This window comes from Ornithodoros turicata, chromosome 7 (assembly GCF_037126465.1).
Source record: "Ornithodoros turicata isolate Travis chromosome 7, ASM3712646v1, whole genome shotgun sequence".
Taxonomy (NCBI): domain Eukaryota; kingdom Metazoa; phylum Arthropoda; class Arachnida; order Ixodida; family Argasidae; genus Ornithodoros; species Ornithodoros turicata.
In genome coordinates, this window is record NC_088207.1 from 7,450,510 (window position 1) to 7,465,929 (window position 15,420).

Genomic DNA, 15,420 nt, shown 5'->3' on the forward strand with positions numbered 1-15,420 from the left:
TGTGTTACGATTGTTTTCCGTGCATCTGACCATTTTTTTTAACACTTTAAGGTCTTAACACTCTGTCACCGTTTAATAAATGTTATTTTTCACCCTATCGATCTCAGTGTAAGCTGAAGCAAGGCACAAGCACACACAATGTACAAGCATGGCAGCACTCTATTGGTCGGATTAGACATTTGCTGCCAGTGCAGTAGTGTTTTTATTCCTGTGCAAGTGGCACAAGATGGTGCTGCAAATAAGAGCTAGTGCTTTTTGTTCACCCTGTCCTGCCTGTACGTGGCACCATGCTTTTGAGAGTTTGGCCTTCGAGGTCTTCCAAATTTTAATGCAAGCAATGATGATGCATATCAAGATGTAATGTAACAGGTTTCACTGAGTTTAGCACAAAAAATACGAGGCTATAGTTACGCATGTGTAGTGTTCCTGCTAACTAATTTAAGTGTCCTGGACCAAATTGTGACTGGTCAAACGTAGTTAGAATAATACAGAATTGTTAGGCGAGTGCAAATCTGAATATATAAAGTCGAATCAAATATGAAATCAAATGGGAGAAAAAAAGCCGAATACCGAATTGAATATCGAATATTCGTGCAAATTTTACAATACATGCTTTTTGCACTAAAAGTTTGCAATTTGTGGTCCATAGCTTTAGTGTAATTTTTCTGGCATTAACTGTCACAAGAGAGACATACAATTTTTTTGTGGGAAGCCACTACTCTTTAATTTTACATGATAGTGTTTTCTACTTTCCAGGTGAGTCTACATTAACTGGGGTAATAATTTTGATTTCAAAATTTGATGTCAGGCAGTGGTATGTTACACAGATGAGGCTGTGTAGCTGTTTCTGGACATCCACAGGTCACTTGTGAAACAAACAAATTGACGTCCTGCCTCACCTTTGCAATGAACATCCTTTAACTTCTTTGCTGCAATGTGTGTGTCCCCTGGGGAAGTTGTGTCGCTAAAATTTTGAATGTAAGGGACATCTGTAAGACGCCCATTTTGTTCCTAGGCTGCAAGCATTATTTAAGAGTCTTAACTTTTTAAAGGCAACCTGCCAGACATCAAGTCAACATTCCCCGCAGGAACTGCTAATGCGCTCATGGGAGGGACATCGCCCCTTCCTCCCATGTGAAGCATACATAAATAACTTTGGCTAACATTATCTTAAGCTGAACAAAAATGGTCTACTTGAGTTGGTCTTTCAACAATGGCAGTTTTGAAAAGCAGGCTTCACCTCATACAGGTGGAGCATCAGGTGAAGCCCACTTTCGGGATGGCGTAACTCAGCGGTGTGTTCATCGAATATTGGATATTCGATTCGCAAATCGAATACTTCAAATGATTGATATTCTAATGTAATTCGAGAATTCGAATATTCGCACACCCCTGACTGGCAGTATCAATATGCAATCTGTAGGGAAGTCAGACCACCGAAAGAAAGGGACATGAAAAGTGTATGTAGGGCCTGACTTTTTTTGGTTATATATTTCAGCAGCATCGGGGGTAAATATCCGGTTATATTTAGCTTCAATAATTCCGGTGTAATCGGGTTGAACTGAACCGGATTCAACCCAATTCTGGTTGAAACAGATTGAATAAGCTGTAAATCTTCAGTTTACACAGTATAATACACATGAGTAGGGCCCAGAAATTTAGGCACCAAAGACGACGGAAATAGGCAGGCATTTAGGCCCTCAAAAATACGAAAACAGGCAATGAAATGCAAAAATAGGCACGTTAATCTGGTACGCTCTGTGGCTTTTCTGACGTTCCAGAATGCTCCATGCAGGAAAACTTGCGCATTTAAAGGCTGCGGTACCGTACATGCTTTGACGTCTGGTACATGAATGCTGAGGCGCTATATCGAATAATACTTTTAGTTCTACACCCTCGAAGATCTCTAAAGACCCAGAGAGGGAAAATTTTTGGATCAAATGTACAGATGCGTATACGAAGAGGGGAGTCAAGTCCTGTAGATCACATAAACAAAATACAGAAGCCGACACTGAAGATTTTTGTTTAAGTTTAATTTGTACAAGCTTTCGCGTGGAGGTCCACGCTTCCTCAGGTGCAAAGTGAAGTGGTGACACACATAAGTATATATAGTATAGACATATACACTGCTGACATATATATCTGCACTTCAAGCAATTGAAACTTCCGGCATACGAGGCCCATCCGCACCCCTAGTCACCGACGTGTTAATGGCTTACCACACTATCTACGCCGCAGGCCACAGGCTCGTTCTCCAGTGGGTTCCAGCCCATTGTGGTGTCGTGGGGAACGAGCAGGCCGACAGCGCCGCAGAAGCAGCACTCTCGTCTCGGAACCGGACCCGTATTGTTCTGCTCAGAGGAGACCGCCGTTCAATTCTGCGACGTCTAGTGACACCCCTGGCTTCCCGCCAACGGACAACCGACATTCTTCCCCCCTCTATGTTGAACAGAGTTGATCCCATGCTCGCTTTCCGCATGCCACGAAACACATCTCGTCAGGATGCTGCATTAATCCACCGCATGCGCCTCGATGTGGCCTTTACAGCTCAGTGGCGTTACCGCTTGAGACAAATTGATTCTCCCACCTGTTGCCACTGTGGTGCTCTTGAGGATCTGGAGCACATTCTTCTTCATTGCCCTCACTACGAACCTTCCCGAATCACACTCTCCGAGTCTCTTCGTCAGCTGGACTCTCGCCCTTTCTCCCTACCGAAATTGCTTGGTCCCTGGCCCAATCCAGCCCAGCAACGCTCTGCGCTCAAAGCTCTTCTGACATTTCTGGACACCATCGGACTTCGATCGTTATTGTAAAGGGGCTCGTTATTTTATTCGCCCCATTCCACCAAGCACTGGGGTAGAGTATCGCCTGTTGCGATGAAACTCCCCACTCTCCTAGGCCGCAAATAAAGTTGTTGTTGTTGTTACACTGCTGTACAAAGAAAGGGAAGAGGAAAGGAGATATGGTGCCACATGTCTGTGTACAATGAATAGCTGGGCAGACGGATAGGAAACCTCTAACTGTTTAAGAACAGTAAAAGGTGTTGTTGTGAACAAAAAGGCTTGTCAACCCAGTTTCGCGGAAGGGGGGTCAGGAGTATGGGAAACGAGTGGCCCAGAATGGACAAAAGGGAAGGTTACGGATTATCTAATGGAGTACCAGACGATGACTGAAAGTGGGGATTCAAGAATTGTGCACAAATAAATATAGATATATAGCTACTAAATTTACATAAGCGGATATAACGAGCCAGGACTAAGATTCAGACCATTTGGTGTGAGACACTTGAATTGCGAAATTAAGTAGGACTCTCTATTCTTACGTTTAATGTCGGTGCGGAACCCAGATTCTAGCAATATAATTTTCAAATCAGTTTCAAAATCGTGATTAGGTTGATTGAAGTGAATGGCGACAGGAGTTTGGCGGGCATTTAGGATATCAAATTTGTGGCCATAAAATCTTTTTCTCATTGTGTTGGAGGTTTCACCGATGTATTGTGAATTGCACTTGCTGCAGAATATCAAGTAACAAATATTGGGTGAATTACAGTGGAGTGAATGACGAATTTTCAAACAGAAGTCACCCAAAGTGCTACGGGCAATGGTGGACGGCGCGATAAATTTACAGGTCTGGCACCGTGTACTACCACAGGGATAACAACCCGGCGAGCGCTTCATCATGCATGATGACGTGAAGATGGCGCGCAAATTTTTCGATCTACGGAATGCTACTAATGGGGGAGTGGGAAAAATTTCCTTTAATTGCTCATCAGCATGTAATATATTGAGGTGGCGTCTAAGAATGGAATTGGTATTGACAAGTGAGTTATGATATGTGGTGGATAAAACTACATTACTTAAGTCCTCTTTGCGTTTCGGGGTGAATAAGGACTCCCTGGATAGGCTAGATGATTTGGCAAACGAGTCATGGATGAGTTCAAATGGGTAATTTCTTTTTTCGAAATCAGATACCATTTGCTGAGCATGTTTTACAAAATCAGTCTGATCTGAGCAGATTCGTTTCAGGCGCAAGAACTGACCATATGGAATACTCCTTTTCTGGTGATTGGGATGATAGCTTTCATAGTGGAGATACTGGCGCTTGTCCGTTGGTTTCTTGTATAGTTCAGTGGTCAGCCTACCAGATTTACATGACACTGTCACATCAAGGAAGTTGATGGATGACCTTGAATAGTTACAGGTAAATTTAATTTTGCTATGCAGAGAATTGAAGTGATCAAAAAATGACTGCAGAGATGCCTCATCACCAGACCAGAGGACAAAAATGTCGTCGATGAACCTGAGATATATAAGTGGCTTAAGGGGGAAAGAATTGAGGGCTGAGTTTTCAAAACGACCCATGAATAAATTGGCATAATTAGGTGAAACCCGGGAGCCCATGGCAGCGCCATGAATTTGGACGAAGTGTTGATCGTTGAATACAAAGTTATTACAGCTAAGAACTAGTTCTAAAAGGGGGATGATAGCGGGCATGGGAAGAATATCGGAAGGGTGAGAATTAAGGAAGTGTTCAACAGCAGAGAGACCTTCGTCATTGGGAATGTTAGTGTATAGCGAAACGACATCCATTGTTGCCAACAAAATGTCAGCATGGTTACTGAAATGGTCATGGACAGCGTTAATTTTGGAAAGGAAATCGTTTGTGTCTTTGACAAAGGATGGGAGAAGGGGTGGGATGTGTTTGATGCAGTGGTCAGCAACTAAGGATAATTTCTCTGTCGGTGTGTTTATTCCTGAAATAATGGGTCTCCCAGGGTTATTGGGTTTATGAACTTTGATCAAAAGATAAAAATTACCTGGTGTAACGTTCTTAGGACGAAAGAATTTGGAAATATGGGACGGGATAAGTTTACTAGTGACGAGTTCATCAATTTTCTTATTAATAAGAAGACAAAAGGAAGGGGTTGGATCCTGATCGATAGCTCTGTAGAATGAGCGGTCACTCAACTGCCTGTCTGCTTCCGCGATGTAGTCGGATGTATTGAGAACAACTATACCGCCACCCTTGTCCGCTGGTCTGATAATAATGTCACTACGGGCTTTAAGATTTCGTAGCGCTACTTTCTCACAATTAGACAAGTTATCAGTGTGTACAATAGATTTCGAATAATTTGTCTTGATATCCTTGTGAACGGCCTTGATGTAATTGTCAATAAGGGGGCTAGTTCTAGAGGAGTCCGGCGTCCAGCTAGAGGGGTTTCGGAAGGGCGCAGCATCTGAGCTAGGTTTATCGTGAAAGAAGGTTTTCAGGTGCATTCTCCTACCTAAGTTGTGCAGATCGTGCAGAATTTCAAATTCATCAATATTACGCTCCGTAGGTACAAAACTGAGACCTTTTGAGAGAACACCAAGTTCAGCCTCGTCGAGGGTCACATCAGAAAGATTAAAGACGGTGTTATGGCCAGCCTTCGTGGAAGATGGTTCAGAATTTATCACGTCACAAATGCCATGCGCTAAAATGGGAGATAGAGTAAGATCATCACGTTTCGATTTTTTGGTTTTGATTTCGTGAATTTTCTTCAGCTTATTGGCAGTGAATTGAGAGAGATTAAGAACTTCATGTTGAGAGAGTTGGTTCGCAAGCTGTTTGAGCTGGTTATCAATATCTTTCAAGACGTAAGAACTTTCCTGTCTGAGAATTTTAACTAGTTGGAGCGACGCATTATTGAGAGCGGTAGCCCACTTCGTAGAGCTCAAGGGGGAATGGAACTTAAAAGACGGCGTGATGGACAATGATAAACCTTTGGGAATTATACGTTGAGATATACAATCTGTATAAAAACTAAAATTAGACAGGAATCTAGCTTTCCTAGCCAAAAGTTTACGCGCTTTCAAGAAGGGCACTGAATGACGTTCATCGTTCTGTACAAGTCATTGTGTCCGGCCGGACCTGCGTTGTCTAGACTGCTTACGTGTTGTCATAGGGAAGCGACGGCTAACTCTCCTCTGTGCCCTGGCTGGAGGAGAAGAGCGTACTTGAGCAGACGCACCACGCGAAGTAGAAAAAGTCCTTGGTGAAGAACACACGTTCACACAGTCAGACACCCCTGGAGATGCATCGGGGTGAAGTGGGGATCGCAGGTGGACTCCGGCACTATGGTTAACACACTCCGCAGGAGAGAAGCTGATTACGTTGTCAGCGGCTGGAGAAGAGGCCGGGGGACTGTTGATGGGTGAAGCTGGAGCTTGTGGAGAAGAGGTCTTGGGCACAGGGGTTGTAGGAACCAACGCAGGATGGGAAGCAGAAGGGGCTGGTTGGTCGTTGCACGAGTTAAGTGGAGCAAGAACGTCGGCATAGCGCGCAGTCGTGGCGTCGGTTGTAGAAGTGGATGGTCTCTGATCGACGGGGAAGGGGGGGGGGAAATCTTCCAGACGCAGCTCAAAGGCGGAAGACGTCACAGCTGGGGGTGGGAGGTCTTGCAAGATGTGCGTGAGGATGCAGTTACGGTAGTGGGAAGCCGACCAACCAGCCCCTTCTGCTTCCCATCCTGCGTTGGTTCCTACAACCCCTGTGCCCAAGACCTCTTCTCCACAAGCTCCAGCTTCACCCATCAACAGTCCCCCGGCCTCTTCTCCAGCCGCTGACAACGTAATCAGCTTCTCTCCTGCGGAGTGTGTTAACCATAGTGCCGGAGTCCACCTGCGATCCCCACTTCACCCCGATGCATCTCCAGGGGTGTCTGACTGTGTGAACGTGTGTTCTTCACCAAGGACTTTTTCTACTTCGCGTGGTGCGTCTGCTCAAGTACGCTCTTCTCCTCCAGCCAGGGCACAGAGGAGAGTTAGCCGTCGCTTCCCTATGACAACACGTAAGCAGTCTAGACAACGCAGGTCCGGCCGGACACAATGACTTGTACAGAACGATGAACGTCATTCAGTGCCCTTCTTGAAAGCGCGTAAACTTTTGGCTAGGAAAGCTAGATTCCTGTCTAATTTTAGTTTTTATACAGATTGTATATCTCAACGTATAATTCCCAAAGGTTTATCATTGTCCATCACGCCGTCTTTTAAGTTCCATTCCCCCTTGAGCTCTACGAAGTGGGCTACCGCTCTCAATAATGCGTCGCTCCAACTAGTTAAAATTCTCAGACAGGAAAGTTCTTACGTCTTGAAAGATATTGATAACCAGCTCAAACAGCTTGCGAACCAACTCTCTCAACATGAAGTTCTTAATCTCTCTGAATTCACTGCCAATAAGCTGAAGAAAATTCACGAAATCAAAACCAAAAAATCGAAACGTGATGATCTTACTCTATCTCCCATTTTAGTGCATGGCATTTGTGACGTGATAAATTCTGAACCATCTTCCACGAAGGCTGGCCATAACACCGTCTTTAATCTTTCTGATGTGACCCTCGACGAGGCTGAACTTGGTGTTCTCTCAAAAGGTCTCAGTTTTGTACCTACGGAGCGTAATATTGATGAATTTGAAATTCTGCACGATCTGCACAACTTAGGTAGGAGAATGCACCTGAAAACCTTCTTTCACGATAAACCTAGCTCAGATGCTGCGCCCTTCCGAAACCCCTCTAGCTGGACGCCGGACTCCTGGCCATAACACCGTCTTTAATCTTTCTGATGTGACCCTCGACGAGGCTGAACTTGGTGTTCTCTCAAAAGTAGGGGTGTGCGAATCCGAATATTTCAAGTCGAATCGAATATCGAATCGAATGGGGGAAAAAAATTCCGAATACCGAATCGAATATCGAATATTTGTGCAAAATTTACAATATGTGACTTTCGCGCTAAAAGTTTCCAATTTGTAGCCCATGGCTTTAGTGTAATTTATCTGGCGTTAACTGTCACGAGAGAGACATGCACTTCTTCTGTTTAAAGCCCCTACTCTTTAATTTTACATGAGAGTGCTTCCTGCTTTTCAGGTGAGCCCACACTTACTGGAGTACTGGAGTGGTTACCTTCATTTCAAATTTTATGTCAGGCAGTAGCAAATTATAAGGATCAGGCTGTAATTGTTTCAGACAACCACAGCCCATTTGTGAAACAAACGAATTGGCATCCCGCCGCAGTTTTGCCATGAACACCCTTTAGTTTCTTTGCACTCGTCCTAGGAAGTTGCACTACTGAAATTTTAGACGTAAAGGACATCTTTAAGATTCCCTTCTTGTTCATGGGCTGTAGTCATTATTCAAGAGTCCTAACTTTTTAAAGGCAACCTCACAGACATCAAATCAAAGTCCCTCGTCGGCACTGCTAAACTGCATGTGGGAGGGGCGCCGCCCCTTCCACATAAAATGTCTACAAAACTAACTTTGGATAACGTTATCTTAAACTAAACACCGTCCAGCCTGTGTTGGTCCTGCAGCAAAGGCAATTTCGTAAAGGAGGCTCCACCTAATGCATGGAAGCATCAGGTGAAGCCCACTTTCGGGTTGTGTCGTTCATATTCGTGGAATAGTCGAATATTCGAAAAATCGAATATTGAATATTCGATTCGCGAATCGAATAGTTCGAGCGTTTGATATTCGATTCGATTCGAGAATTCGAATATTCGCACACCCCTACTCAAAAGGTCTCAGTTTTGTACCTACGGAGCGTAATATTGATGAATTTGAAATTCTGCACGATCTGCACAACTTAGGTAGGAGAATGCACCTGAAAACCTTCTTTCACGATAAACCTAGCTCAGATGCTGCGCCCTTCCGAAACCCCTCTAGCTGGACGCCGGACTCCTCTAGAACTAGCCCCCTTATTGACAATTACATCAAGGCCGTTCACAAGGATATCAAGACAAATTATTCGAAATCTATTGTACACACTGATAACTTGTCTAATTGTGAGAAAGTAGCGCTACGAAATCTTAAAGCCCGTAGTGACATTATTATCAGACCAGCGGACAAGGGTGGCGGTATAGTTGTTCTCAATACATCCGACTACATCGCGGAAGCAGACAGGCAGTTGAGTGACCGCTCATTCTACAGAGCTATCGATCAGGATCCAACCCCTTCCTTTTGTCTTCTTATTAATAAGAAAATTGATGAACTCGTCACTAGTAAACTTATCCCGTCCCATATTTCCAAATTCTTTCGTCCTAAGAACGTTACACCAGGTAATTTTTATCTTTTGATCAAAGTTCATAAACCCAATAACCCTGGGAGACCCATTATTTCAGGAATAAACACACCGACAGAGAAATTATCCTTAGTTGCTGACCACTGCATCAAACACATCCCACCCCTTCTCCCATCCTTTGTCAAAGACACAAACGATTTCCTTTCCAAAATTAACGCTGTCCATGACCATTTCAGTAACCATGCTGACATTTTGTTGGCAACAATGGATGTCGTTTCGCTATACACTAACATTCCCAATGACGAAGGTCTCTCTGCTGTTGAACACTTCCTTAATTCTCACCCTTCCGATATTCTTCCCATGCCCGCTATCATCCCCCTTTTAGAACTAGTTCTTAGCTGTAATAACTTTGTATTCAACGATCAACACTTCGTCCAAATTCATGGCGCTGCCATGGGCTCCCGGGTTTCACCTAATTATGCCAATTTATTCATGGGTCGTTTTGAAAACTCAGCCCTCAATTCTTTCCCCCTTAAGCCACTTATATATCTCAGGTTCATCGACGACATTTTTGTCCTCTGGTCTGGTGATGAGGCATCTCTGCAGTCATTTTTTGATCACTTCAATTCTCTGCATAGCAAAATTAAATTTACCTGTAACTATTCAAGGTCATCCATCAACTTCCTTGATGTGACAGTGTCATGTAAATCTGGTAGGCTGACCACTGAACTATACAAGAAACCAACGGACAAGCGCCAGTATCTCCACTATGAAAGCTATCATCCCAATCACCAGAAAAGGAGTATTCCATATGGTCAGTTCTTGCGCCTGAAACGAATCTGCTCAGATCAGACTGATTTTGTAAAACATGCTCAGCAAATGGTATCTGATTTCGAAAAAAGAAATTACCCATTTGAACTCATCCATGACTCGTTTGCCAAATCATCTAGCCTATCCAGGGAGTCCTTATTCACCCCGAAACGCAAAGAGGACTTAAGTAATGTAGTTTTATCCACCACATATCATAACTCACTTGTCAATACCAATTCCATTCTTAGACGCCACCTCAATATATTACATGCTGATGAGCAATTAAAGGAAATTTTTCCCACTCCCCCATTAGTAGCATTCCGTAGATCGAAAAATTTGCGCGCCATCTTCACGTCATCATGCATGATGAAGCGCTCGCCGGGTTGTTATCCCTGTGGTAGTACACGGTGCCAGACCTGTAAATTTATCGCGCCGTCCACCATTGCCCGTAGCACTTTGGGTGACTTCTGTTTGAAAATTCGTCATTCACTCCACTGTAATTCACCCAATATTTGTTACTTGATATTCTGCAGCAAGTGCAATTCACAATACATCGGTGAAACCTCCAACACAATGAGAAAAAGATTTTATGGCCACAAATTTGATATCCTAAATGCCCGCCAAACTCCTGTCGCCATTCACTTCAATCAACCTAATCACGATTTTGAAACTGATTTGAAAATTATATTGCTAGAATCTGGGTTCTGCACCGACATTAAACGTAAGAATAGAGAGTCCTACTTAATTTCGCAATTCAAGTGTCTCACACCAAATGGTCTGAATCTTAGTCCTGGCTCGTTATATCCGCTTATGTAAATTTAGTAGCTATATATCTATATTTATTTGTGCACAATTCTTGAATCCCCACTTTCAGTCATCGTCTGGTACTCCGTTAGATAATCCGTAACCTTCCCTTTTGTCCATTCTGAGCCACTCGTTTCCCATACTCCTGACCCCCCTTCCGCGAAACTGGATTGACAAGCCTTTTTGTTCACAACAACACCTTTTACTGTTCTTAAACGGTTAGAGGTCACCTATCCGTCTGCCCAGCTATTCATTGTACACAGACATGTGGCACCATATCTCCTTTCCTCTTCCCTTTCTTTGTACAGCAGTGTATATGTCTATACTATATATACTTATGTGTGTCACCACTTCACTTTGTACCTGAGGAAGCGTGGACCTCCACGCGAAAGCTTGTACAAATTAAACTTAAACAAAAATCTTCAGTGTCGGCTTCTGTATTTTGTTTATGATCAAATGTACACAAAAAAAAGAACAAAAGGTGCAAACACGCAGTAACGAAAAGCAAAAAAATGCAGCACTCAGCACGAGCCCGAAAGCCGTACTCGCGCTTACACCCATAAAAAAAAGCTCTTATGGCGTCTAAAAATGTTAAGAAAGGCTACAATTCAATAGAGTTGATAAAAAGGCAGGCAACCCCCCTGAAAATGTCGAATTTAGGTGTTTCTAGGCATTTATAGGCAAATGCCTAAAAATCTGGGCCCTAAACATGACACAACAGTACACGCAGAGCGGAGGGCTGAATCGGGACTTACTTAAAAAGTCGCTAGGTGTATAGTCAGATATTGGACTGACAATTACCAGTTAAGGTATGAAAGAAAGCATGCTTCTGCCTACAGCGTAGGATTCGATTCAATTGAATTCGTATTTTTATGGCATCTACAAAAAAACCATAGGACAAGGGTTAAATTACGATAATTAAGGATCTATCAAGTTTGCTATTCAGAATTGTTGTTCAGAGGTAGTGCTATGAGAGACATGAGTGACAGGAAGGCAGTTTGTGCTAAAAGACAAGACTGACCTCACAACACTACAATACCTCAATTTCGCTGTTTTCTGCAGTGAACAATGGAGTGTCAACAGGTTTAGAATAAAAGTAACCTTGCAAATCTTGTGCGTGCAGGTGCATCCATGGGTGTGTCCACTTCATCTGGGAACATCTGATCCATCCGCTCTTCCTTAAACTTCACCAGGCTATTGATGCAAAAAAAGACGCTACATAAAAGGATGAACGCTACCACAGTCTTAATCTCGGTTAACATCTCACAAAGAATTTTCCAAATGGGAGAAAATTTCATAGACAGTATTGGCAAATTAAGTCAACCACAGCTCTACTTGAAACTAAAATTTAGGGTCTATATCTTCTGCTTAATTCCAACAGTTATACACAGAGTGCATGGTTATTTAAGCACACATACGGTATGCACCACAAAATTCTGTAGTATGGGAGACACAAAATTCCGTAGTGCTGCAGAATCATGACATGGTGCATACTGTGAAGTTAATTCAACGTGCTAACAGCACACAAGACAAACACCTCACTGCTAGTCTCTAGTGCCCCTGTTCTGCACAGTTGGTGTGCCATGAAGGCAAGTGCTCTATTGTAGTAGTGCCCCGTTATTGTAAATATCCTTTTATTTATTTTATTTATTTATTTAAGGGATACTGCTGACATCACCAAGATGTCATTTACAGGAGTGTGAAAATAAAAGAAAATGTACAGGTCATGAGCATATTGTACAGCAAAAGTAAATCCGCCGTCTCGGAATTAGAACAAGATTAACAAGACTAACAAGACTTTTAGCTAGAGCTGTGCGATTAGCATGATTTCCGAACACAATGAGACAAGAATATCTCATACACACTGCAAACTGATTTCAAATTATTTCTTTTAATTTCAAATGGCATTCGAATATTCAAAAAAAGGAAAAGAAGACCACCTCCAATATTTTGAATACATGTCTCATTTTGGAAAATTTCATAACTATGCACCCATTAGGAGCTGTTCCTAATGGGTGTGCCTCGAGCTTTTCACTTAGAATAAACAACAACTACAACAACTTTATTTGTTGATGATCATAAGAAGCCCCATTATTTTGGATACTGATACATTCGTTACATCACTAGGATGTGCATCTGCTGGGCATTAGGATTTACATTGTTTGCATTTGCACCTCCTAAACTTCGGCAAGACGCACAACCAGAACAAGGGGGCACCCAGTCAGCAGCCGTCACAGATACAAGATCTAGTGGCTCAAGAACTTTGCCGCTCAACAATGTACGGTTATGTTTAGCGCCCCTAGCTTTCCGCAAATCCGCAAAAGTTTGCGGAAGTGGCCATGTCTCGCAAAACCATTTAAATTAAACCGCATTTAAATCATCCGCAACATTTGCGCGTGTTAAACCCGAACAGTCATGACTGCAATGCCCGATGTGACTGATACTGCCGGTACTTAAACGGTTGAAAGTGTCGCCAAGAAAGAAAACTGAACGACAGGAACAGCAGGAGAGAAATTGTCAGAGTTTTAGACTAATTTTCTTTGTCGACGGAAAAGTTGCGAAAGGCTGGAAAAGAATGTGGGACGAGTCGGAAGGCAATCTTGGGAGAATGCTGCATTGGAGAATTTTTTGTTCGATTTCTTTAGAATCGTGCAGATTTGTAAATTCCGCTTTGCGGAAATGTTAATTTTCCACCGCAGAAAGCTAGGGGCTTTAGTTATGTCCGAGTGAGAGAAGAGACATTATTTCTATTTGTTTCACAGACACTGAATATTCCATCCTTTTATGTTCCATCCGAGTTTAAGATAGTCCAGATTTATCACTTGCACCTTGGAGTTCCCGGTTAAAAGACAGTGTTTGAAACAGAACTAAGGTCGAAGAAAAAAAAAATAAAGAAAGAGCCACGTTTTGTGTTGTTTAGTAGTAATTGTACAGGAACTCACGTGGCTTTTTCTTCTTCCAGATCCAACTTTTCATCATAGTTCCCTCTTTCTTCTTCTACTACAGACACCTGAAAGCAAATAATGGCAAATAATTAGGGCCTGACTTTTTCAGGTTTTATTTTTGGCCAAATTCGGGGGGTAAATATCAGGTGATATTTTTCATGTGAAAATTCGGGTGTATTCGGGTTAAATCCCGTTACGGCATATTCTGTCGTCAGGAATTCGGGTGATTTTTTTTTGTTTAATAAAAATTTGTCTTAACATGGAACTAATGTTTAGCAATGTTATCAAACTTTATCTTAATGCACACTTATGAGTGTGCCACGCGACCTGGTTGTTTTCGGGTAGATTCGGGTTAAACCCGAATTTTACAGATTTCGTTCGGGGGGTAAATATCGGGCGGATACGGGTTTAACCCTAAAAAGTCAGGCCCTACAAATAATGTGTAGCTAATCACACCCAGCATTATTATATACTCATTTGCTCAGCTATCTGCACCTATATCACGAAGGCTAGTATCTGTGTACCGTAAACCCCCGATAACTCGAAGTCGTAAAAACCGAAAAAATTTCGAGATAAGCGGGGTTTCGAGTTAAGCGAACAGTAAAAATTACGTTGCCACGATGTTACCACAATGCACTATGTTACAAAACGTAAAAAAAAAAGCGTTCCTACAGTAATAGGGCTCGTAAACAATTCCAAAGCCATTTATTTTTTAACATCATCTGAGAGGGAATAACTCCGTAATAGCAATCTGCTTGGCATTCGTGTCTGGGAACAAGAAAGCATCTTCAAGCACTTCTATGCAACGCATGAGAAGCTCCCTCCCGGCACGTCACTACAGTGGGCACTCTCGACCATTTCAGTATCACTCAGTTCACCACTACTGGAACATCGCCATCGTAAAGCCTCGATGTTCAAGTCCTCTAAGTCACTCTCCTCAAAACATGCGAGGCGCATCACGTTGTTGCACAATTCATCACAGCCACTGAACTAGTCTACTGGCTCCGGTACGGCGGTGGAAGACCAGAAACCCGCATGAATGAAACAGTTCATGCTAATGGCTCGATGCACTTGCTACCAGGCCTTTGATAAGTGCCACCTTCTGCCCCAGTGTCAGGGACTTCCATGCGCGTTGTTCAGCCATCATAGCGCGAAGAACGAAACGAAATGAAACTGAGATGCTCGGACGAATGCAGAGGAGGAGGAGTGACGTTGGGTGGAAAGGGGTGTGCTGTCTGCCTGCCACAGCTAGCGGCGCGTCAGTAGAGCCTGAAGTTTTCGGGAAACACTTTTTCCTACATTCGGGGGGTAAAAATCGTGTAAGTAAACGTGTGCACTAAATTCATGCAAATACGGGTGAAAAAAATTTGGAGTACGCTAAATTTGGGGAGAAATCGAGCTCAGTTATTCAAACTAATTGTAGCGGTTTGGTAGAAACGGTGATGTAACTGCATTTTTCCGCCAAACAAGTAAGAGTGAGCATTCCTACATACATCCCAGTGAGGGGAATTTGCCGGGTAAAAATCGGGTTTCACACTAAAGAGGCAACCTTCAATTCGGGGTGCAAATTCGGGGAAGAATCGCGTAAAACCCTAAAACTTCAGGCTCTACGTGTGAGTCACTAGGACTGAAAGGCTTTGACCTTGACCAAACCTGGGGGACCGAAGAACGCACGTTATCAGCCGTAGGTACGCTGACCTACCGGTGATGGAATTTCGAGATATTCGTACTCGAGCAAAAAAAAAAAAAAAAAGCCTAGACTTAAAAGGGCTCAAATATAAAGGAAGCATTGGAACATGGATCGGGATGCA

At 43.0% G+C, this 15,420-nt stretch overlaps 1 protein-coding gene across 1 annotated transcript in view; it reads right to left on the reverse strand.

The window, feature by feature from the left end:
• LOC135400181 (pre-rRNA-processing protein TSR1 homolog) overlaps window positions 1–15,420 on the reverse strand; it is an 83,395-nt gene that overhangs the window by 19,648 nt on the left and 48,327 nt on the right. The window contains exons 12-13 of the mRNA XM_064631919.1: window positions 13,607–13,674; window positions 11,766–11,858 (exon numbers count right to left, since the gene is read on the reverse strand). Of these exons, the coding sequence (XP_064487989.1) occupies window positions 11,766–11,858; window positions 13,607–13,674 (161 nt within the window). The remainder of the gene's footprint in view (window positions 1–11,765; window positions 11,859–13,606; window positions 13,675–15,420) is intronic.